Here is a 26382-nt window from a genome sequence, read left to right as displayed (position 1 = left end):
CCATTGCACCCATCCGCCTCAAACCCAGGCGAGTACCTTTCGCCCTCCGACCCAAAATCGATGAGCAATTAAACAAGCTCATCGAACAGGAGTCCTCGAGGCCACAGATCATGCCCGATGGGAGACCCCCATAGTCACCCGATAAAACCAGACGGGTCGGTGAGAATCTGTGGGGACTACAAGGCCACCCTAAACGCGCTACAACAAAGCGCCTACCCCGTCCCAGTAGTACAACACCTCTTGCACTCACTGGGAGGAGGCAGGTCTTCGCCAAACTCGACCTGGCACAAGCCTATCAGCAACTGCCGGTAGACGAGGAAACCGCCGAAGCGCAGACAATAGTCACACACCGGGGGCCTTCCGCTGCAAGAGGCTGCATCGGAGTCAGCGTAGCCCGGGGTATTTCAAAGCCTGATGGAAAGACTCCTCCGGGGCATAAAAGGGTGGTGCCGTGCTTTGACGATGTATTGGTAGCCGGGGCTGATCGGAAACAATTAGAGGGCCGCCTACGGAAAGTACTGAGGAGATTCCAAAACGGGGCTCAAGGTTAAGAGAGAGAAGTGCCAACTGCACACAACAAGGGTCGAGTTCCTGGGGTATTTACTAGATCAGCATGGAATCCACCCCACCGAGGGCAAAATAAAAGCCATTAAAGAAGCCCGAAGCCCCGAAACAAAACGGAATTACAAGCGTTCCTGGGGTTAATAAATTTCTACAATGTTTTCCTACCCCAAAAGGCGACCGCGGCGGAGCCATTGCATAGGCTGCTCGACAAGGCAGCCACCTGGACGTGGGGAGACGAGAAGAGGACGCCTTCAACAGAACCAAGGACCTTCTCACATCAGACGCTGTCCTCATCCAGTACAGCGAGACACTCCCCATCACGGTAACGTGCGACGCATCCCCTTTCGGAGTAGGAGCCATCCTCAGCCACACCCTCGCAGACGGAAAAGAAGCGCCCATCGCTTTTTCTCGAGGACCCTCTCAAAACCCGAACGAAACTACAGCCAATTGGATAAGGAGGCTTTAGCCATCGTCGCGCCGTAAAGAAATTCCACGAATACCTTTACGGCAGGACCTTCACCATAATCACGGACCATAAACCACTGCTGGGAATACTGGCAGGAGACGGGCCACACCAATCATCCTCTCCCCAAGGATGACAAGGTGGTCCGAATTTCTTACCGCCTACAATTACCGACTAATCCACCGCCCGGCAAAACAATTCCGCACGCAGACGCCCTCAGCCGCACACCGTTGCCAACCCTGGACCGACGACCCAGCACCAACCACGTCTACCCTGAGCATCGAGACCTTACCCAACCTACCCTGACCGCGTCAGACATTGCCCTAGCAACCAATAAAGACAGACGTCTGGCGCAGGTCCTGAGATGGGTGGGGAAAGGCTGGCCAGAAAAAGAGGAAGACAGCGAGTTCAAAGCTTACCGGAGCCGACAAACAGAACTGTCAACACAAAAAGGTTGTTTATTGTGGGGGGACAGGGTCGTAATCCCGGAAAAATTACAAAAAAGTCCTAAGCATGCTACACGAAGGGCACCCGGCATCGTTAGGACAAAAGCCCTGGCCAGAAGCCACGTCTGGTGGCCAGGGATGGACAAAGAGATCGAAGCCTGGGTAGCCTCCTGCAAGCAGTGCCAGGAATCAAGACCAAACCCCCGCCGCCCGAGCCGAGAGTGGGAAACCCCAGGGGTCCATGGTCCCGAATCCACGTAGATTTCGCGGGACCAACCAAAGGACACACCTTCCTAATAACCGTAGACGCTTACTCAAACTGGCTGGAGGTAAGCAACATGAAGACGACCACCACAGACTCCGTCATCAGAGAACTCAGCAAACTCTTCGCAACCCACGGCCTCCCAGATGTCATCGTATCGGACAACGGCCCCCAGTTCACCGCACTACCGTCGAGAAATTCCTAGCAGAACGAGGAATCCGACACGCATTAACAGCGCCGGCACACCCGGCGAGCGAACGGTAGGGCGGAGAAAATGGTCCAATTCACAAAAAAGACCATCCAAAAGATCGAAACCGGCGGCATACAGGACAAGATAAATCGAATGCTCCTAATTCAACACATAACCCGAGTACCACAACAAACAAGAGCCCAGCGGAGCTATTAATGGGAAGAAAACTGCGATCCCGCTCGACCGCCTGCACCCCACATACAACCCGGAAAGACCCCTGATTCTACCAGCAAACACAGAACATTCTCACCGGGAGACAAGGTTTACGCAAAAAACCTCACCGGAGACCCCCTCTGGGTACCGGCAACGATCACCCAAGCAACAGGGCCACTCTCGTACCGCCTCCAAACAGCTGACGGACGAGCGTGGAAACGCCACATCGACCAACTGAGATCAAGAACCACCGTGGGAAACACAACCGACACGCAGATACCAGGTACAGAAGGGAACCGGCAGGACACCAACCAAGAGGGGAGGGAAGACCCCAAAGAACAAACCCACCCGAAAAGGAACCAGCAGTACTCACCACCTGAAGAACCGGAGAGCGACCCACTCGAAGCCTCGCCTGGAAGGAGCAGCCAAGCCAGCTCAACCAGCCCGGAAAAGCCGAGCGGGAGCAGCGGAGCCAGCAGCTCGACCGACCCAGGAAGACCAGGAGGGAGCCGCGGCGAGAGGCCTGACTCACCCTTCCAGGCGGTTCCATCAACGAGGCGGAGAGCGACAGGAGTCCCACCCGAACCGGCCAACAACCAGATGACAACTGACCAACGCAAGTCAAGTAGGAAAATACGGAGCCCCGCCTACTTACGGGACTACGTCACGTAGGACCAAACCAAGAGGGGAGGGGTGTTCTGTATAGAAATCTACATACTCGAAATCCGGCAACCCGGATTGGCTAAAACGCACTGCCACCGGATTGGCTGAGTGCGCGGCACTGATTGGTCGCTCGGGATCACCCGCGATTGGCTGAGCCGATCGCGGGCGATTCAAAACGACCCGATTGGCCGCAGCACTCAGCAGAAGGTCTTTTTAAGCCGCGCTTCTCCCCCACTTTCCCCACTTGTGTTTTACCCGAATAAAGAGCTGAACCAAGTCACTGCCTCGCGTCCTTAGTGCGTATGAGATATACGACAAAAACAAACATATAAATACATATTTATATATTTCTTGTCATAGTGCCAGATTTGGAGAGAAAGAAGTTGCTAAATGTTGGATTGTATGAAACACAAGGGGGAGCTATTGAGAAGCTGATTATTCTCAGCTTCATCAGATAATGCTTCCACTAAGGCTACCACTTTAAAGGGGTCAATGAGGCAATAACATTAAAAGTGATGGGGGACCTTGGTTTGTTCTCTAATTTTATATGAACTGATAAAAAAATCCACATTACATGCTTCATGTGAAGTATATGAACAAATAATGAAGTCACAATAAGTTTCTCAAGCCAATAACCAATGAAACCAAATAGACACAAACCCACATTGGTCTGCAAGGGAATGTAGCAGAGGTGGTATTCAGCAGGTTCTGACCAGTTCTGGAGAACCAGTAGCAGAACCGGCAAATACCACTTCTGACTGGAGATTTTACAGTATTCTTTCCCTGCCACTCATACCAAGCCACGCCCACAGAACCGGTAGTAAAAATATTTGAATACCACCACTGGAATGTAATCACAACTACCTAAAGAATAAGGAACTAAGTGTTCATTTCTATACATGGAATGAATTTCTCCTACAAAATTCACACATGCTCCTCCTAGTCTAGTAGAAACCAGTCACTTCAAGAAGAAACTCTGAAATGGGATTGTCTATTCATTTAGATTGGATTTTATCATTAGGTTTTTCAGGGCTGTATTTGCCGTATATTTCTTTAACTCCCATCTCGAAGCACAGTTTGTAGACAGAAAAGGATTACTGCAATCTTAGACAGGAGAATTAGACTGGCCATTGGCTCTAACCATGTAATCATGGTGCTTCTGCTGATCTCCAACTCCAATAGTCTTGATAATACCATAGCACAATCAGAATTTGTTTTTGTATATATAATACTATTAACATATTGGCAAAATTTTACTTGTGGTATACTTTCCAAAATTATTGACTTACGCATACAGCATAAGCAAAAGTTATCATACTACATAAATATTATACAAAGCCATAACCCTATTTATACTCATATTCCTCATTATGTCCAGGCAGGAGGAACTAGCGGAAACCATGAGTTAATCGAAGAACCCTTGTTGTTATTGCTGTACTACAACCCTGACAACACTCAACTGGAGAGCCTTGTGCAAATAATATACACTTATAATCCAAGAATCATGAGACACTACCCAGGAATTTTTGAATACTAGAACTGAAAAAAATTCTATTCCTTCCAAACAAACATCTACTTGTAGTTCTCCCAAGCTTTATTCATTTCAGCAGCATTATGTTTTCATGTAGATGGGTAGGTATATCACTTTATATGTACAATCATTTTGCTGCTGCAGCTTTTAAACAACTGGGAATCAGAAGACCAGTAATGACCTACTGGAAATCATTAAGAGACCTAAGCAATAAGTCCAAGATCCACCCACCACTTGGTACCTAAAAGCTCTTCCCTACTGGGCAAGCTGTTTGCATCAAGTTCATAATCAGATAAGTATCCCCTGAGCTCCTATTTATAAATGGTGTTGAGCCAAGCCCATTATTTTTTTCTGGTTCCTTGCTGGTTTATGTGAAATCAGAGCACAGCTGGTCTTTTCATTTGCAATACAGCAGTTGGGTAGAACTTGGACTCTTTCCTTTTCCCAGTGAGGGCAACTGTTGCCTCATCTAGCTTCCTAGCTCTTAGCATTATGTCCTGTTTCTAATGCCTGTATGTATTTCTCTGTCCTCCCTTCAGCTGTCCAAACAGCGTGCAACCAATACAAATGCTGATATGCTTTCATGGGGATGTCATTTTTATTTAATGTTTTTTAAGCAGTGCTCACTACCTAGAATTAGGATGTTAAGATGAGAGGCCATATCAATTGAAAGGAATGCATAAATTCCACCTTCCTACCTTCCAAGGTGATTTTAAGAGAAAAGGCAGTTTTGTAAGCTGTGTAGTTTTTTTTCCCTTAGCAAGAACTTAGCTATCCCCCCTCCCCCACATTTTTACAAGCAACCAGTGATGCATAATATAAGCTACAAATGTCAACGGCAGAGAGAGCCTAGCGATTTATTTTATTTCTCTTTTTTCAGGATCTATAGTAACCCACCAGATAGAGTGGGTGGGGGTGAATGTGTGACAGGATTTTTCCTGCTCTCTCTTATTGGTCTGTTGAAAAAAAAAGACAAACACTGATTGGCTCAAAGTGTGGACTTCTCAATATTTTGAGATTCCTAAAATTTAGATAAACTAAGCTCATCTTGAAATTGCTTTAGGAAGAGAATGGAATGCCCCAAAAGTTGCAATTACAATTTCAAATATAATATAAGAAGCCTCTCTTGCTTTGCTTAGGACACATTAGCACATTTGCAGTTTTTTCAGTGTTAAATGTTGTAGTTATGTGTGTCTTGCTGACCAATCTGGATCATTTCACAATTAGGCAATTCCTCACAAACACACCCACAAGCCTTATTTTCTCCAACTTTCTTGGAAATGAACAGAAAAAAGGAAAGGAAAGATGGATATCACTACAGGGGACAATAAGAATGGAATGGACAAAAGACAGAACAAAAGAGAATTCAGATTAAGTGCATTCACACAACCCACATTTCTTTGTTCATCTCAATCTACCTTTTTAAAAACTTTTGATTTCTGCCCTCTTTCTACAGGTCTTGGAGCTTTCCATGATTGGCCGAGTAAACTCAGGCAAACTGCCATATAATAATAGCCTGAGTTAAGAAGCTATTACACAGATGCATTAAATTTTCCATAGGATTAATATACCTATTCACTAAAGAGACTCAAACAAGAACTGCAGCAAAACAAAGCTTCCAATCCTGAAAAACGCCGAGCCCACTTTTTCTAGCAATGCCACGATCTCATTGTCATAACCCCTGCACCTCCAAAATCAGCAAGAAAGAAAAACCATGGGCTTCTCCTTGTTCTCACAATGGCTAACTTTCCTGCACAGCTTTAGGTTGTTTCCAGTCTTACACAGCCAGACGTGTGTTTCCACAAGAATGCTACTTTGACCTCCCACAATCCCCTTTCCCTTCCCTAAATCTATTTTAATAGGCATAGATTTGGGAGACCTACAGGTACTATGGGAGGAGCATAAATCCAGTGCCTGCAGCAGATTTCACTGTATCACTTTAAACACCAGCACACTGAAAACAGCACTTCTACCTCCCACATGTGCACACCAACACCAAGGAAGGAGCTCTGAAACAGGCACAGTCCTGGTTTGTGACATATGTCCCAGCGGTACTTTGATGATTTCCTAACCATCCCAGACGTTCTGCCTCATCCTGTGAAAGGATGCAAGACTACACATGGCGATGACCACAGGATCTGTTTATTATTTCCAGTGTTACTAATAAAATATGTTTATTCCCTTTGAAAAAAACATGTACTATTATGAACCCTGAGGGCCATCCTGTAATTTATTGTTCTGGAGTTGTGCTGTGGCCCTATTTTGCTCTCTTGCCTGGGTCCCACAATTATTTTCTTAAGTTGTAAGGTGTCTTGATTACCTTAAGGATTATCTATCCATTTCTTCAAATTGATTTTGCATCAAGAAATAGAGTCGGGTTTTGTTCTCTCTTAGGACAATTAATTCTATACATAAAAATTTAAACACAACTACTTGTACATTTTGCTCTCCTGTGCAAGGTATTGAACTACTTCCAGTTCCCCTTGCATTTATTTGGAATTGGCAACTTTTTATCTGACATTGTTACATTTTCCTCACAGATTCTATTCCCCACAGGGCCACAGGTTATTCCTTATGACTGCAATATTTTATCCACTTATTATCCCCTATTCCAAATTATGTGAGACTTACTTTGTGTAGGCACACACAGGATTGTATTTTTAAGTACACTCTAAAGTTAAAAGAGAGATGCCTCTAAATCAAAGGAGACATCTGTTCCTAACAGAATCAATATTTTAAATTTTGACACTGTGTGAAAAATCAAAGGAAGCTTTTTAAAAGTGGCCAAGCAATCTATTTTAATTCTGAAAAGATCGAACACATTGCAAATCCCAAGTCATTCACTTAGAGGAACGCTTGTTCCTTATTTCAACACTTTCAAAGGAAAAATGAAGGTTAATTCTTGCTTACTGGGATGGTGGAGAGAGAGAGAGAGAGGAGAAATCTAATGCTACTGATTATTTTATTCATCAAAGTATTTTGTACTATTTAGGTTACCTTATTAAAATATGGGATCATTACTTACCTATACACGCTTCAAAAGAAAACATCTCCTGTTAATTTTGAATTGTAAAAAGAAGCTGATGGCACCTATGCTTTGTATTTTAAGTTCCAGTGGTTTGCAATTTTAAAATGCTCCATCTGTAGCCTTGAGAGGAGGAGGAGAGTTATGTCAATGGCACAGAGTTTTTAAAATTTAATAGAAGTGATCCTCACACCATTATATAACCAGCAGAACCATCTTGAAGAAAGATATAGAATGCCACAAGAAAAGTTACTTGCCACAGGTTCAGGGGAAAAAAAAACCATTTCTATGTCTGTTTTAGAGTTGCCACTCTGATCTTAATGGAACAAACGTTATTTCCTTTTTTAGTGTGACCTTATTTTCTTTTATGTTTCATTTAGATCTAAGTCTGTATAAAAAAGCTGCCTCCATTTAATTTAAAAATGGCCAACATATGTAAAATAAATCAGGCATTTATTATTCTGCAATATACATATCTTTGAAGGAAAGGTTGCCTGTTGTTTAATTATTTCTATTTTTGACATAATGTTAGTTATTTCTACTAAAATAATCTGAATGCATTCAAATAGTCCCTACAGTTACAGGCTCTGGTGCTTAATAAAGCTAAGTTTACATGGAGGAAACATACTCTGCTGGCTTTTAGAGAATAAAATATATATGCATACATACATACCTGTATATATGTATCTATGTATATTTAACAGAATTGTAACCCATCCCAACCGCAAAGGACTCTGGGTAGAGTGCACAACACAGGAAAATAAAATAAAATATAACAATAGAACCAAAGCAATGAAAACCTTCCTATGATATTTTCTGTTAATGAAAATGACCTATTTCTGCTTGTAACTCCTCACCTCCATGCCCCATTATGGGCAATTGAATAAAACGTCAATATCTGATTAGTGATTTATATTAAGGCACCCTGACATTCTGCACAAACAGTTTCATAACCAATAGTTCTCGCCCACACATATGGTTCTCCAGTTTTCATGGTATTTAGTTCTCACATATGTTAAAGTGTTTTGTGGCAAGGTCTTTAAACTGGCATTCTGTTGATGGCAAAGGAAACTTAAAAAAAAAAACCTTGCCCTAAAACAAATTATACTCTTTTCCCCTAGTAAGCCATCTGTGATTTTACATAGACAATATTGTAAATGGATAGTGATACTAAAGGAAAATACCCGACAATAGAAGGAAACAAAAACAAGATTTTTTTAAAACTACAACTTTCATTCACAGAAGGCATAATAATAAGCCACTTGTCTTGCTGACTTACCTATTACTGAGTAAAATACATTCTCCAGAATCATAAATTGAATAGTTGCTTTCCAAGTAATCCTCTCTGAAATGGGATTATTGCAGAAATGAAACACCAGAAGTTGAATATTTAAAAAATGAAGGAGAGGTGTGGCTCAAAATTCTGAACAGAGCACACCTTTGTACCATTAGAGACACTTAAAATCATAATTGGACAGTGACACATGCTAGTATTTATAAAGAAAGCTCACTTTGCTTTAACCCTAAGTTTAGTTCCGGGTTACAAACTAGGCAAATTTTTAGCCTTGCAAATAGAAAGACACTACAGTTCAGTGTTGAAGTACAGATTTTTCTATACCGGCTTATTGTGGAATACTCTCTTTCAAGTCACAGGTGGCAAGCAATGGATTGCTTTAGCCAGTTTGAAAGGTAACTCTAGGCTACATGGAGAAATAACTTTTTAACCCTATGCTGGTCTTGCCTGCCATTCAAAGCATTTACTTCATTCTGTCTTTTGATTGTACCAGATTTGAACCTCATGCAACAGGGCTAATGGTGAGGGATTTTGGAAACTTGGAAAGAGTAAAGAACATGATACAGTGCCTGGTCGTCATTTGGACAAGGCAGTAGTAAACTGATCCTCTGTTTTTTCCAAGGATGGAAAATATTCAATGCTGTGAAAATATTCGATGTACCTACAAAGAGCAGATTCATGTAAGCAATGATATTACCTGTGATTTAGACTTTTTAGAAAGTCTAGAAGAAATTGGATAGGAAGAATTCTGACATTTCTGAGCTTTGTTTTTGGAGAAAAGTCCTGAGAATACATGGCCAAGCAAGAAAACAAACAAACAAATAGATCACTGAAGAAATCAATCCAGAGTTCTCACTTGAGGTACAAATGACCAGTATCAAATGATCCTATTTTGAATGCATTATGCATAGACTAAGCTCCTTGGAGAAGCTAATCTGGGAGAAAAGAGAAGTAGCAAGCTGGACAGTAGCAATGGAAATCATTATTGGAAGGTGACATGCCACAGAGTTTGGCAATGCAATCTGCAGTTTGCTGGGGACCATCATCCACATGTGCTCACCTCAGGTTTAAATTATAATTATATAATATCTATTATTTCAAAATCTGTCAACTCAGTGGTATATAAGATCTATGGTGGTGCAGTGGTTAAAATGCAGTATTGCAGGTTAATTCTGCTGATTGCCAGGGGTTCAATTCTCACTGGCTCAAGGTTGACTCAGCCTTCCATCCTTCCGAGGTTGGTACCATAAAATGAGGACCCAGATTGTTGGGGGCAATATGCTGACTCTGTAAACCACTTAGAGAGGGCTGTAAAGCACTATAAAGTGGTATATAAGTCTAAGTGCTATTGCAATTGCAATATTGCAATGTCTATTTTAGTGAGGGAGCAGGATTTCTGTCCAAAACCCTTTCCTGATGTTATTATAATATCAAGAAAGCTCTTTGCTTCATCCTTCTGCTTCTTCAGAGATCCATCTGCTGAAACAAGCTGCATTTTGAGTTTGTCAGTCAATTATTCCAATCATAAGGACACAGTTGCAAAGGCATCTGGTAGTAACATGACGATGTCTTGTAATTATGTAAATGACAATAATAGAATTTGGGTAACACACATGACAGCACTTCCATAACTACTGTAATCTCTTTCCTCATGAGACACATTGCTCCGCTTATCCAAGTGTAATTTGGAACTTCTTTTATATTTCATTGAAATTTCTGTTTTGATTGCTTTAGTTTTCTAGGTTTTTTTTTAATGCTCACCGTTTTCCATTCCTTTTTAAAACCCACTGTGATAATCTTAAAACATAAAATAACCCCAATGAGGATACCACATTGTAAGCCATATACAGGTAGTCCTTGACTTATGACCATGACTGAGCCCCAAATTTATGTTGCTAAGTGAAACATTTGTTAAGTGAGCTTTGCCCCATTGGTGACTTTTCTTGTCACATTTATTAAGTGAATTTCTGCAGTGGTGTTAAGTTAGTAAAACAGCTGTTAAGTAAATCTGGCTTCTCCATTGACTTTGCTTGTCAGAAGGTCTCAAAAGGTGATCATGGGACTCTGGGACACTACAACTATCATAAATATGAGTCACTTGCCAAGCGTCTGAATTTTGATCAGATGATTATGGGGATACTGCAATGGTCGTAAGTGTGAAAAACAGTCATTAGTCACTTTTTCAGTGCCTTTGTAACTTTGAACGGTCAGTATACGAACTATTGTAAGTTGAGGACTATCTGTGAAATGTAACATTGTGCACTCCTATATATCCTTTTTACTAATTGCCATCTTCCATATATGTTGGATAATAATTCCAATAACTCCTAATCAGTGTAGCAAAACTGATAAGCATAATTTGGATATTTAGCAAATATCTCTGAGGAAACTGTATTGAGAAAGCCTTTACTTGCTCACTTCTGGCTAAAATGGGTTATTTGCTTGCCCATCCAATTAAGAGATAGCTATATTAGCAAACTGCCTTACAGGAAACTCTCCTGAAATAATGATTTGTATCCAAACTTCTTGTTTCTACTTCTAAGTATCCTAGGATGCTCCTGCCCAACAGATTTCATCACACCTGAATAAAATAGGTTGATAAAGAAGTAGTAAGTCACTGTATGTGCTGTATTCTTTATTGATAAAGAAGTAGTAAGTCACTGTATGCGCTGTATTTATATTTATTTATCAACTTTTGAAATTGGCTATCTCCCTTACAGAAGGCTTCTAGGCAGTGTATAATAATGGCTTGTACAATACAGCATGCATGTGTCTATAGCAAGGCTCTTCAAACTTGGCAACTTTAAGACTTGAGGACTTCAACTCCCAGAATTCCTGAGCTAACATGACTGGAGGAATTCTGGGAGTTGAAGTCCACAAGTCTTAAAGCAGTCAAGTTTGAAGACCCCTGGTCTATAGAGTATAATCTCTCTCTATAAGTGATTCCTGTTAGTTATGATCCATTTTCTAAACCATCTCACCCTTATTTCAGAAGAAACAAACTACATGGAGGTCCAATGAGAAGATGGTTAGAAGAAGATAGAATGGAATGCACATGGGTTCCTCTCCTCCCCCAATGAGATTTGGGGCCTGCCTCCCCTGCCCCCCATTGCAATTAAGTGAAGCACAAACGATGAACATCATCCTCTTTTGTCTCCTATTACATTTCCCTTTGTCTCCTAACCCTCATTACGTTGCATTTCGTTCATCCCAGTTCGTCCTGAACATGTTTAGTTTAAGCAGATATTTCTAGCAGTTGTCCACAAGCAGGTAATGAAGGCAGGAATCCCAGAAAATATCAGGTTATCAAATTGGAACATGAAACATTTTGACTATCATGGTCAACGACTTTTATGCACGTATCAGTATTAATTTGTTTCATGTCTTGTTAAAGCTGTCCAAGTAAATGGCCATCATTATCCCTCATGACAGTGAATTCCAAAAGTTAAGGACGTGTAATGTGACAAACTGGGCTTTCTTCTGTCATAAATGTGCTGCCAACTGATTTCACTAGCTGTCTTTGAATTCTAATATTATGACAGATGAATAAAAATGCCTGTCCACTTTCACCATCCGCCACATTGTTTAAACCCTTCTTATGCACCCACTCAAAGTCCTCTTTTTATTGCTTTACTAGATAAAAAAAGAGTGAAGAAACCTAAAATGTTTTTTAAATAAACCATAGGGAAGGGGAAAAAAGAAAAAGGAAAAAAGGAAACCTACAAATGCATGAGGTACGTAGGCGAAACTATTCAGCCTAATTTTTATTCAGCCTACTTTTAAAAACATCACTAAACCTCGACCAGACAGAATATTATAGATCAGTCTTTTCTTTATGGAGAACTATCTAGTATCTACCTAACATGGGACTCTGACCCTTTCTCCTGCTTTTTTTCCCCCCTGCTTCCAGTAACAGTCATTTTTATGTCAAGCTTCAACCAGAGTCTTTATGTATCCAGACATAAAGAATTTGTCTACTATGCTCACTTCCACCCAGATAGATACATTTAGGGGAAAAAAACCCTGTGATTTAGAGATTCTATTCATCCCATTAGGAAGAACTTAATATATAGTGTTGACATGAATAACTGACATGCCTACAGGTAGTCCTCAACTTATGACTGGTTGCTTAATAACAGTTCAGTGTTAAGACGAGCCCTGAAGTGAACATTTATGGCTTGGTTTCAAAGTTCCAATGTTTGGACCCCCCCACCATGGTCACATGACTGTATTTTGGGTGCTCCGCAACCAGCTCACATGTACAGCCATTTGCGGTGCCCCCACAGTTCCATGACTCTGATTTATTATGTTTTTGCCAGAAATGGATGTTTATTCTGGTTTTCCGATAAAAACTGTCCCATAGCAAACAATGGGTTTGCTTAACAACTGCAGCACTCACTTCATGAGCATTAGAAAGAAAGACAAAATGCTATTACTTCTCAGGCCTGTGACAGAGTTCTAAAATCAACCTTGCATTAGATCAGGGCTATTAAACTCCTAGCCTGCAGGCCGGATGCATCACACACTGGCCACACCACGCCTGGTTTAGCGAAGAGGGGAATGTGTCATGTGATGCTGCCGTGACAAAGTGAGTTTGACAGCCCTGCATTAGACTACTTTAATGGGCAGAAGGAATAACACTGAGGGACAGGAAGAAGAGCTGCAGCCAAGACAATATTCTAATTGAAGAAATCTGAATCCAAGGCAAATATGTATTTTGAAAAAGTATTTTAGGTGTGACTCTCCATAATTGTCAATAAGGGAGGGACTGGAAGAAGTACATTCAGATTTGCAAGACTGATGTCAGCCCAGATGTCTGGGCCATGTTTGGAAACCCGAAACACATAAGCTAATACTGCTTTTATTGTAAGATTATAGAAACAGAGTTTTGCAAGTCTGAATATATTTCCTCAACTAGGGGAGAAGAGTCATTAACATTGAATCGGTTTAATCTGGAATAGACTCTTCTAATATACCCAATGATCTTGATGGGAGTACTGGCAAATACAAATATTATTAATTTACCTTGTCCACCAAATAGAGGTTTCTACCTATAAAGGTTAGTATACTGATCCTTATCTACAAGCATCTTTGCAAAGAAAATTAGTTGAGGACAAGAATTTAATTAAGTGGAAAAGAATCAGTTGTGGAAACAGTGATTTATGAACCAGCCAGTGCATGTCTGAATCTTCAAATTGCCCCATAAAGAATGCAACAAACTCCAGGCAAAATTTTAATGCTCCCCTTTGTTTCCACACCGGAACAAAAGTCCTATTTCTAGTTCTAATCCCAATTCTTACTAGAAGCCAGGTCTATGCAGGCTTCGTATGTGTTGAATAAGAATTTATTTCTTTGCTATACCCCTCAAGAAATGTTCTCTTCCATTTGGGCCTCAAAATGATAACTACTAAAACACGACTAACATCATTATCTTTCCCCCAGAGAAGCTATTTTTGGGGACTTTTAATAAATTCCACTTTTTATCACTGACTACAAATTTTTGTTGAGTTGATTTTTCATTCTTTCTCTTGGATCCCCATTAAAGTATTATTTAATAGAGACAAGGGAGAATCTCTATAAATCTATCCAAGAATCATAGCCAGCTTCTTAGAGGAAGAACCTTGGAAATGGACAAGAAACAATGAAATGTGTTTTCTTGTAACCATTTGAAACATCATATTTCATGTCTGTATTATAAGCAGAAGGGAAAGCTGTATTGCCTTATTTGGACAAAAAGCCCTACTACGAACAAATAGCACAGAATTACCAGCCATTCTTCTGTTACAGCAGCACAATATTTATTAATTGCACTAGAAGTAGTTTTCACGCTAGTTTTCACACCAGAGTAATGCTACTGGTTTTTAGAACTAAATATTGAAAGGATTAGTTTAGAGATAAAGTTCATAACCTCTGTTTTACTTCAAAAGAGGCACAGAGTTTCTTACAGTGTAACCCAAACTTCAGATGTTTAACAAAAGGATGTTGAAACATAATGTTTTTCTCCTAAGACAATTCAACATTAACAGTGATTTTTTTTAGTTTTGTATGTGGAATATCTAAATTTATTTTGAGTCTCTCTTTGACACTAATTTGATGGGATAAATAATTATTTATACTTTTTTATTGAAAATATCCTTGACAGTCACTTCACAAATTATGAAGTGGAATACTCAGGTTTGCCACTGACAATATATTTGGTGGTAAAAATAGCTGGTGATATGTACCAAAGGTGGGGAATAAAACTGTTTCTCTAAGGGAAAAATTAAAATAACCCTGGTTAGGTTAGATGTGTTAGACCCTAGATTATAAAACATCATCATCAAGCTGTGAACTAAAAAACTGAAAAGAAAAATATAGCTAATTATCTTCGTGCATGGTCAATATACAAGAGGTTAATTATACCCCAAGTCTCCTTATTGTGATCATGATTGAACAGTATTTTGTCCTTTTTTGTTTTTTGAAATGTCTGAAGATTTATTGACTAGTATTTTTGTCTGAAATCCTCCACTACATTTATTGGATTTATTTATCATTTGATATTTAATAGATCATACATATGTGAATGGGGCTAAGCTTGTTAAGAAAATCCTGATTATGAATTTTAAGGCCCAAAAGAACAAATACAGTATATTACAGAAGCTTAGTGCTGCAACAGAAACTGATGTTTTTAAGTTTTCTTTTATTGGAGGAAGAGATGTGGAAGACTAGATTTTGTGGCTGGAAATATGTTTCCCAATGTTGTTTAAAAAAAATTAAAGAAGCCAGTACTTTAATAGGAAATTAGATTCATATAATGGGATCTACTGCTCTAGTTGTTTTAATTAAAATGGCAAATGTAGTCACAGGCTCCATCACTTTTGGAGCTGTGTGTAATGTCATGACACCAATACTAATGGGGTGATTCTTGTGGCATAATGGCAGAATATTGTTTTGATCAGAGCAGCTAGTTTGACACAGAAACAAACATCCTACAGAAAATTATATTCACACATTTTGATCCCTGATTTGCTGAGTTATTACTGAATGAGCTGTATTCATACAAGATGTCAAGATAAAATGAAATAAATCTTACTAGGAAATAATAGAAAATACTTATAGCCTGGGTTTTAGATTTTGGCATCTGTATTAGGATGCTGGTGAGTACACCAAGGAAATCCCATGGGTTTAGTTTAGGAAAGTGGGAGAAAGGTCAGTCAGTCAGTAAGTAAACAACAGCAAATAAATTCCATGTTTTTGCCAAGAAAATGACATGGATATATCCATGTAATCAGCACAAGCCAAACTCGGTATCAGTGATACTTTATTTTTAACGAGTAGATCATTAGTTACTTTAGTTGCCATAGAACATCATAATATGATCTGAAATACGGCTGCAAGCTTAAAAATATGGATCTAATTAAGAAATCATTGTGAGTCAACAAACTATAAAAAGGTAATTGATATATTGGTTGATCTAAACAATAGATCTTTTTTGTATAGTATTTTCAAACCAAGTAACATCAGGCCAAAGGCAATAATGTTTTAAATATTGTCTTTCATTAATTGCAAATATGGTATGGGGTGACAATGGCAGTTTGGGGGAATTGGCATATACTCCTTCTGAGGAGACTGTCAAAACAAGGAGGAGAAGTTTTCTTTCCTCTCAGCCATGAACCAGACAATTCTCTCTTCCTTCTAACAGCTGCAGTGCTTAGAAATACATTCCCATTGGTATCAATAGAAACTTTTTCTGAACCACATAGTCACCCAAGCAAGGATAGTATAATAGAGATTTTTATATGAAGGGAAATATTGATCTCTTCTCCCATGTGCTGTGGTCAGGATCAGAATTGGAGTTCCTTCCTACAATTGTCACTCTTTAAAAAAAAAAGATTGAGTTGATTTTCATGCCTCAGAATGCATAGCTTGGCCTTCAGGTAAAACACTGTTGACCTTGCCTGAGGTTTCTCTTCCTTTTCCCTGGAACTGACAATAAATGAACATGGAATTTTAATACAGCAAAGAAAACATGTGCTTCAGCCCTGAACTATTGCCCTTCCAGATCAATAATGTTGAATAATAATTCTAAAATCCAAGGCATGAAATGAATCTTTATGTTCTGTCCTTATTATAAATGACAACTTTCTTCCTTCTTGACATTCAGAATCCAGGCTCAGATTTTGAAGCTGAGTAGAAACCAGGCCACTAAGCAAACCAGCCATTCCCAAGTCAGATGTTCCATTGTTTCTCCATTCCATGTTTGCTTTTTCAATTCTGATTCTACACTCCAGAGCTACTGTTCATGCTTTGTCCTCCTGAACTGTTATTTGGGATGAGAAATTTTCCCTTCAACACCATTTCTGTAAGCAGGTGGGTGTATCCTTTTTGTTTTCAAGGAACCATCTCTGCTCCAACCATGCCTTCACTCAGTCTTCTGAATTCATTATTATAGATAGCATATAGATATTTTCATTTGTCCCTCAGCTTTTTTTGGGGGGGTTATTTTTTGGTTATAGAAGTTTTTGCCAAAGTGAATATGACTGCCATAGCATTTGTTTTCATCAACTCTGGAGAGCCCCCTACCCACTACAGGTGGTCTTCAACTTATGTACACAGTTGAGATCAGAATTCCCATTGCTAAGTAAGGAAGTTGTTAAGTCAGTCATGCCTGATTTTAATTTTTTTTGTTGCCACTCTTTAGTGAATCACTGCACTTGTTGTGTGGATTAAGAGAATATGGCTTCCCTCATTGACTTTGTCAGAACTCATTGGAAAAGTAGCAAATAATAGTCAGATGAAGCCAGACAGCTACATTCATTGTAGATACATGCTACTTGCCAAGTGCCTGAATTTTGATCAAGTGACCGTGGAGGTATTGTGGAGATAGTAAGTGTGAGAATTGATTGTAAGCAACCTTTTTTTTTCAGTGTTGTTGTAACTTTGAAGAATTGCCAAACACATGATTGTAAGTCAAAGACTACTTGTACAAACATCCTTTTAGGGGATGTTATACAATCAGTTCACTACTGGCTGAAGTTCTGCTCCAGCTGGTAGAGTTCCAAATCTTTAATTGCTTTTCATCTTTTTCTCCTCTTGTCCGTCCTAGCCTGGTTTGTCCTACTTCCATATTATTCAGCTCAATTTTCCTACCTACATTTCAGATGCACCTCCATCAAGCTGTTATTTCAGTAAAAAGTCACCTACTCATCCAATGTGTGAGAAAACAGTGACATTTAGAAAACTAAATAAAATCTTTGTATTAAATAAATAAAATCATATTACACACATGAATAACTGGTGTTAAAGTAAACAAGTCGCTACTTGCTCCATGTGATAATGGGGGCGGCAGTTGATTGAATTTCTCACAACACAAAGAAAGATTACATGGAAGCTGGTGCAGAATTTCATCCTGTTTAAGCCATGACCAAGCCCAGTCATGCCTTAATGATAATAATAATACTAAATAAAATAATAATAATGACAAGTCAATTGCAAAAGGTACCTTTACTTGGAACAGATTGCATCCTTTAACACCCTCAAACAACATCTGTCTGTTCCAGGTCCTTCCTTCCTTCCTTCCTTCCTTCCTTCCTTCCTTCCTTCCTTCCTTCCTTCCCTCCCTCCCTCCCTCCCTCCTTTCTTCCTCAATGGTTTATCAACTTGTAAATTACAGTCCTGGTTGGCTAACATAAAGCACAAGACAAGAGAGGCAATGAATATAAAATCTATAAAACCACAAACTATAATACAACTGATGCCAACTATGATCATATTAACATTCCCAAATATTTTAGGAAGGATTCATCAACTATCCTGTCCCAATTATTGTGGGAAAAATAGGTTTTTATGGACTTACAGAAGGGTAGCAGAATCTCATAGAGATCAGCTGTTCCAAAGGGCAGGTTTTGTAATAGAGAAGATATACTTTTTCAGTCCTGTTAGATAGGACTTTTTCACAGAAGAATACAACCCATACCAACCTATGCTCACCAACCCTCTTCAAGTGTTTGGAAAATTGTAAACTTAAAGAAGAAATCCTAGAATATTGTTCTATTGAATATTGGAATCCTTACTGCATATCAGCCATTAATAACAATAGCAATAGCACTTAGACTTATATACCACTTCACAGTGCTTTTCAGCCCTCTCTAAGCGGTTTACAGAGTCAGCATATAATCTGAGTCCTCATTTTACCGATCTTGGAAGGATGGAAGGATGAGTCAACTTGAGCCATTGAGGATTAAACTCCTGGAGTGAACAGTGAGTTAGTCTGCAGTACTGCATTCTAACCACTGGGTCACCATGGCTCTTTAATACAACTGAGCAAGTTCAGAAGTACTTTATAAGGAAAGTGTTGTATTTTTCTGTCCGTAATAGAATGCCTTATACTAATAGGCTTGGAATTCTTGGTTTGGATAGTTTAGAACTGTGATGCTTGCAGTCAGGCTTAAGTATCGCATACAAAATTGTACATAACACTTTATCTGTAAACGGCTTTTAAACTTTTAATCATAATGTAATATATGTGAACCTCTGCTTTATACTTAATGTAAACCACTCTAAACTCGATTGTAAAAAAAAAAGATTTTTGTAACAGAATTGACAAAGTTTGGAATATCATACCTGATTCAGTTGTCTCAGCCATTACCTTTCACGGTTTTAATTCTAAATGTCTGTGGACCTCACCCCATATTTAAGAGGTCCATAAGGGGGCATGCATAAGTGCACTGGCATGCATATCGCCCCTGTCACATTTGAATTTCTTATTTTCTTTGTCTGAATCAGTAGTGAGATTCCTTTTTGTTTTACTACCGGTTCTGTGGGCGTGGCTTGTTGAGCATGGCAGGGGAAGGATACTGTAAAATCTCCAGTCAAAGGTGGCATTTGCCGGTTCTCTGAACTATTCAAAATTTCTGCTACCGGTTCTCCAGAATTGGTCAGAACCTGCTGAATACCACCTCTGGTTTGAATTTGTAATTTTTGTTGGATGAATAAATGAATGAATAAAACAAACAAACAAACAAACAAATAAATAAATAAAAACTGTCGTGATCCTTCCACCAATGAGCTCCCCATGTTGTTGAAAGAAAAATGCAGTGGAAATGAATAGAAAAATGGGAAAATGTGGCCGTAATAAACCAAGCATATTATGGCTCCATTTCCTTATATTTGGATTCCCCTTCCTGCTACAATTGCCTGTGGATGAATGCAGCTATAGGAAGAGGGAGCAATATTATAATGACATCTGAAAAGACAATAAACACAGAGGAAGTAAAAACAGCTTAATGGCTCTTAGCAGGCAGGAAATTCATTAGTTCCCAGAAAGATCTATAATGACTACATTTGAGGTCGTTTCAGAGTTCCAAAGCTGTTTCTGTCTTCCAAAACACATTATAGCTTAGAACGTAGTGTGATGCTAGCCATATATGCTAAGCTATGATTAAGCAAACCACAGCACAATGTGTTTGCATTAGGTGAGATCCAGGTGAATCATCACTCATTAGCTTCTCTTAATAATCTGCACAACATTCTTTTATAGCAATTGCTTTCATTTGGAACATTTTCCTTTGGAGTAGTATCACTAATTTATGTACATGACATGACATCCTGCTTGAATACTATTGCCACTGTCCCTAATCACTGCTTGTCCTAACTAGCATTATGGATGCAGTTTGGTCAAAGTTGTAATTATCCTGAGTAGGTTTAATAGGCAGCCAGTTTCATCCCTCATATTTTGATGGCCATTTTAATAAACACAAGCCCTACATTGGATAAGAAATTGTTTGGCTTTCAGCTCATTTCAGCATCATTTTACATAGATAACATACCCAATGAAATTCATGATTGCAGCAAGGTTGCCAGAGGGTGGGGTGGGGGAATTGGTTATCTACGTCGGGCATCCCTCTCAGAGAACAGTTTGCCCCTAGAGATGAGACTAGCTCCCTCCTTTTGATATTTCAGGGTCTTGTTCTAAAAAATCTTTGGGGATTAAGAACTGCAGGAGAATGTGTGTTGAAATAAGAGAGTTGTGATATTTAATAATGGAATGTTTGCATTTTCAACCTGTTGTAAATTTGTACTGGTTTGTTCTACAAAGTAGTGATAGTGTGTTATAGGACTTAAATCTGATTGAAGCAGCACAGAAGTCATGTAAATAACATACTTTCCAAAATATGCTGTATGCTAAGAAAAATTATGATTGGCTTGATTTGCTTTGGAAATATTGCTAATATCATTCAAAGATGTCTGCAGAAATCTACCAAGATCCCATTTACTATATCAGAATAATCTTTTAAAGTATAACTCTTAATGATAGGAAAATAGAGCCAGAAGAACATTATATATCCAATAGTGCTACTGAGGGGCTGCAGTGTCTGGTAATCTCATAAACATTATTATTCTGCCACACACTCATTTAATGGAATTTCTAGGAATATTCATAGTTATTTAATAACTATATTAGAAGAGGTTATCACAAAGAGAAAAAAAATTATGACAGCAATACTTGGTGGAAGAAATAGTTCCCTAAAACTATTTTACAGACCTTACTGACGGCAAAGTTGAAGGAATTATATAATTTTGAGTAAATGCAGGTAGTCCTCAACTTACAGCAGCTTATTTAATTACCATTCAAAATTACAACAGCATTGAAAAAAGGGGCTTATGGTTGTTTTTCACACTTTTGACTGTTGCAGCACCACTGTGGTCATGTGATCAAAATGTGGATGCTTGGCAACTGGCTCATATTTATGATGGTTCCAGTATCCTGGGATCATGTGATCATCTTTTGTAACCTTCTGACAAGCAAAGTCCATGGGAAAATCAGATTCAGTTAACGATTGACTTAATAACCGGAATGATTCCCTTAAAAATTGTGGTATGAAAGCTCGTAACATGGAGCAAAATTCACTTAACAAGCGTCTGACTTAGCAACAGAAATTTTGGGCTCAATTGTGGTCCTAAGTTGAGGACTACCTGTGTTCATTCTGTCAAAAAAATAATAATAGGACATCAAAAGGGAAAATAAAGTTTAACTTATGATTGAAAAGGGTATAAAAGATGGTTCTACCTCCAGGGTAACAGTAATGAATAGGAAACAAGTTAGGCTGGTTTTAAAGACTATGTGGATGTTTACGTGGCAAACAGCTTTGCAAGTTTGCTTAAGGGACACGTCATACCTCTTCTAAGACAAAATTTGAGGTACAACTCACCAAGAATTATAAGATGTTGTTGCCTAGTTTTATGAACAATAAAGGATATAAGTGAGAATCAGTGTTCACATGATTTATTTGTTTATTTAAATTGAGTTTGCCTAAACCATTGCACTGGTGTTCTTTTTCAATGCAGAGAAGCTTGCAGTAATTTAAAACCAAGATTGCAGAGCCCAGGGACCATGTTTGGTTATTAACTTCTTTTCTTTGTAGCCCTCTGAAATTATAGAACCAAACTTTAAGGCTAAACTGGTGAAAAGCATGATTTCTTGCTGGGGTATAAAACTTTCCTTAGGAGATAAAGCAAATACCCTCAGCTTCCATGCAGCAGTTCCTGTCCTCTTGCATAACACAATCACTTTACTTATCCTAATCTTGGTCGCCCAAACAATATTATAAAAAAAGGTAACATGCCTTCCTCCCAATGTATTTAGCACATGTTCAATACAATGCAAACACTCAGCAAGAATTTGCAGGGAGAGTCCAGCCTTGAAACTTGATAAACAAATAAAAATTTCTAATCAAAATACTTTCCTACCTCCTCCCCATACAAATACTGACCCTTGTAAGTTTTTTCTGATTTTTTTGTATTTTTTTTTAAAAGGAATTCTATTTGCTGAAAGAGCGGTTTTAGGTATGTGATGGCATGAAAAATCCTCATCTGTCCTAAAGCCAAGGCACAGTTCAGCAGTAGATTTTCTCAGCTGAGGGAGGCTGGAAGCGAACAAGTGACTTCTCAGCAGCTCAAGACAAAGTTTGGACTCTTCCCAACTGAGCATCAGCTCAAATGAATCTGGCAATGCTACAAAGCAAAGTGGAAATTGCAAGGACGTGCCAACCTTTTCCAGCATGTTCTGGAGTCCTTAATGTGAAATTCTTGAAGAGACTGCAGTGCATCCATCCCCTTTCTTGCTATGCAAGATGATGGAGGAGAAAACAGCCAATGAAGATCTTATCATAGGCTGATTTTTTAATTATTATTGACGGATATATATATTTTCCTTGATTAATAAGTTATATCACTTTTAGGGATTGGTACTAATAGAAATGTTTTTCCTCCTGGTAATCTTTTAGAATAATGCCAATGATCCCTGATGCCAAGAACGCATCAGATTTTATACGTTTTTAGTGTTCTCACTTGAAATCTGGCAGGATTTTACTCTCCCCCTTTTTTGGTCTTAAGAACATATAGTACATAATGTGGTCATTTCATGAGACTTCAGCCTTTTAAAACATGTGGTGATTAACAAAAGCTTTTGGTGACTGCAAAATTGTAAGCAATTGACAAAAGCAAATAAATAAATAAATAAATATAACAAAATAAAGGAAAGCATTAGAAAATCCTGGGTTAGGTAGAACTTCATGACCTTAGGGGCTTGAAGACTTCATGACCTTAGGGGCTTTGCGCTCCCTCTATTTTCGTGGACACTGATTTTCTCTATTCTCTGTTCAAAGCTTCTCATTGCATGCAAACCACAATGACTTGCATTTGTCTTGCAAATATGATGAAAATGGGAAACTAAGATTTGCTTCAAATCAGGCACGCAGGATGGGAATGTGATTAGAGGGAGGGAAGGGGAAAGCTTGAGATGTTTTGAAACTTGAAGTTCTTTGAAAGATCTTATTTGGTAATACCTCACTCTAGCAGTTTATTGTCCCTGGTTTCCTTAACCATCAAAAATCCTGTGCTTGAAAGCAAAATGGAAATACCAATCAGGAACAATGAAGAGTAAGAGCAGTAGCTGTCTAGTCCCCCAATCTGAACTAACCAGTTCCAATAGAAGATTTTTTTTTTTTTGCAGCTCAGGGTTGAACTGTAGAATCCTTGGTGCTCTCTGAGCTTGATTGTTTGCTGTCATTTCATTACCCAGGGAGCTAACAATCATTTTATCTAGCTAATGGGTAATGGAATGTCAACAAGGAAACAACCAAGCTCAGAGAACACCAACGATTCCACAAAACCAACCAAACTATTTTGCTTTGCTAGCCATTCCTTTTGTGTAAAAGTGCTAAGCAAGAACAACTATGTGGCTCACTTTTCTTACATCAGCACAACTGGGTCAGACTTTTATTCCCCCCACCCCAGCATCTGTCAGGCTGTGTTGGATTGAGGGGAAAAATATCTAAAGTGCTCTAAAGGCAGACCACACTTACAGCCTGGCTTGTCAGTGAAAAGAAGGATGATTCCTGCAGTAAGTCTTTGTCTTCTTGGTGGGAGTTCTTTAATTAAAATTCTCCCACACCAGGGGCAAGAATTGTTCTTTCCTTTGGTATATACTGTTGGGTAAAGGGAGGGGAATCTCTCTTGCAGCAATTGCCAGTGCATTTTATGCACTTTTGTTTAGAAGAAATATCCCTGAGGACGTGAACTAAACTTTAGTGTTACGTGTATTATTTGATATTATTAATAATAATAATAACAACAACAACATAGTGTTGGTTATCTGCAGTTGAGCATGTTAGAGTGTAGGTGGGGAATGCACTTTTCTAGGCACACACATATACACAAACACACACATGTACAGAGTGAGTGATAACTTGTGCTCTTTCTGCCTGGGTGGCTGTTTGTTAGATATTTTCCTTGGCAATAAATGATTGTCAAATGATAAATGATATAGATGAAACTGTAGTTGTAGTGTCTCCTGAAAAGAAAGAACAAATGCCTAGTGGGAAGATTTCCAGCCCCAGACTGTGATAAGCGAGGTTTGCACAAAGAACAGACTGAATAAGAATAAAGTGAAGGGCCAGCTCGTTCAAAGATGCTACCTTTCAGACTGCAAGCTCTTCTATGAATCCTTATTTTGAAATCGGTCCCATTGATACAGGTATCTCAAATAAATGGCATCTAATTGCAGAGAGCGGCATATACTAATTGATATTAGAGATATTAGGCTTCCAAGAACATTTTATAAAGAGAGCAAAAATAAACCTTACCTTAGTGTTGGACACGGTGGCCAGAAGCTCTTTAAATGTCTTTAAATGTCGAAAGTGTCTGCTCTTTATATTCAAAGTTTACGGCCCCACCTTTCTCTTTTAAGGTTCCTTTATCTTTAAACCAGATTTGGATTGAGCAGCCCTTTAAAAGGAAGAAAGTGTCAAATTAAATTCTAACTTTTGACAGCCCTGCCAGCAGAAAGTTGTCATAAAGTTGTTCTTCCAGCTAGGAGTTTACTTTTGTGTGGTCACATTTAATAGCGCTCTGTGATAGTGGATGAAAGTGCTGGCCATTCAGCACATGCATTTGTTCTAGTAATAAGTAGAAGAATGAATAAATGGGCTTAACCTTTCATTGGTAAAGCTAAGAATTCGAATGATTGACACTGGGAAATACTATACTGTAAGGTGAATTTTTTTACTTGTGCCTTTTTAACATATTATGTGGTCAATTGGCTACAGATAATCCTTGACTTACAATAGTTCATGTAGTGACTGTTCAAAGTTATGATGACAGTGAAAAATGTGACATGACCGTTTTTCACAGATACAACCCTTGTAGCATCTCCATGGTCACATGATCAAAATTTCAACGCTTGGAAACTGACTCGTATTGATGCCAGTTGCAGTGTTCTGGGGTCTTCTGATCCCCTTTTGCGACCTTCTGACAAGGAAAATCAATGGAGAAGCCAGATTCACTTAACAACCATGTTACTAACTTAACAACTCTAGGGATTCACTTAACAGCTGTGGTGACAAAGGTCGTAAAATGGGGCAAAACTCACTTAACAAATGTCTCACTTTAACAACATACATTTTGGGATCAGTTATGCTTCTAGGCCGGGAAATACCTGTAATGTGCTTCCTCAGCATATGATAGAGATTCATTTGGATCAGGGTTTCCCAAACTGTGAGGTGAACCTGCCTTGACGAGGTGTAGACAAAGTCCAGGGGAGGTGTGAAGAACTTTTTAGTTACATTGTTAAAATAAATTCACCATTCCCAAAGTTTACTTGTATTGTTTTCATCATTTGGTTTGATCGTTGGATATTTAGGGAAGATGTGTACATTAATCTTAGACTACAGGAGATGTGATGGCAAACAGTTTAGTAACTGCTGATTTAGAGTGATACAATCACATATTTCACGTTGGGTACAAATGAAATGAGGTGGTTTTTTAAATCTCTATGCATCTTGCCATATATTTTTTTTTTGCTGTTGCTTTGGTTAATAATAATAACAAGACTTGAGATTTTAAGCTTAGACAACCTTGAACTACTCCGACTAAGATTGGATTTAAGCATAGTACATAAAATCATATGTTACAACGTCTTGCCAGTTAATGAATATTTCAGCTTTAGCAACAACAACACAAGAGCACACAACAGATATAAACTAAATGTAAACCACTCCAAACTCGATTGCAGGAAGTACGATTTCAGCAACAGAGTGGTCAATGTCTGGAACTCACTACCCGATTCTATTGTCACCTGCTCAAACCCCTACTCCTTTACCCTCAAACTAACCTCTATTGACCTCACCCCATTCCTAAGAGGTCTGTAAGGGATGTGCATAAACGCACAATCGTGCCTACCATCCCTGTCCTA

The 26382-nt window shown here is 39.0% G+C and overlaps 1 protein-coding gene across 7 annotated transcripts in view; it reads right to left on the bottom strand.

Annotated features, from left to right (window-relative positions):
• Positions 1–24810, bottom strand: part of ANO1 (anoctamin 1) — a 170118-nt gene extending 145308 nt beyond the window's left edge. For 3 of the 7 annotated variants that reach the window (XM_026706689.2, XM_087921290.1, XM_087921295.1), the window contains exon 1: positions 8637–9022. In XM_026706689.2, coding sequence (XP_026562474.1) covers positions 8637–8670 — 34 coding nt within the window. In that variant the 5' untranslated portion in view covers positions 8671–9022. Of the gene's footprint in view, positions 1–7357; positions 7481–8636; positions 9023–24775 lie in introns of those variants that run through there. The other 4 variants (XM_026706699.2, XM_087921291.1, XM_087921297.1 and 1 more) reach the window with 3 other exon arrangements.
• Positions 24811–26382: the final 1572 nt, after the last annotated feature.

This window comes from Pseudonaja textilis, chromosome 1 (assembly GCF_049901715.1).
Source record: "Pseudonaja textilis isolate UNSWEBS1 chromosome 1, rPseTex1.2, whole genome shotgun sequence".
Classification (NCBI taxonomy): domain Eukaryota; kingdom Metazoa; phylum Chordata; class Lepidosauria; order Squamata; family Elapidae; genus Pseudonaja; species Pseudonaja textilis.
The sequence above is the reverse complement of the archived record's forward strand: the minus strand, read 5'-3'. Positions and strand labels throughout refer to the sequence as shown.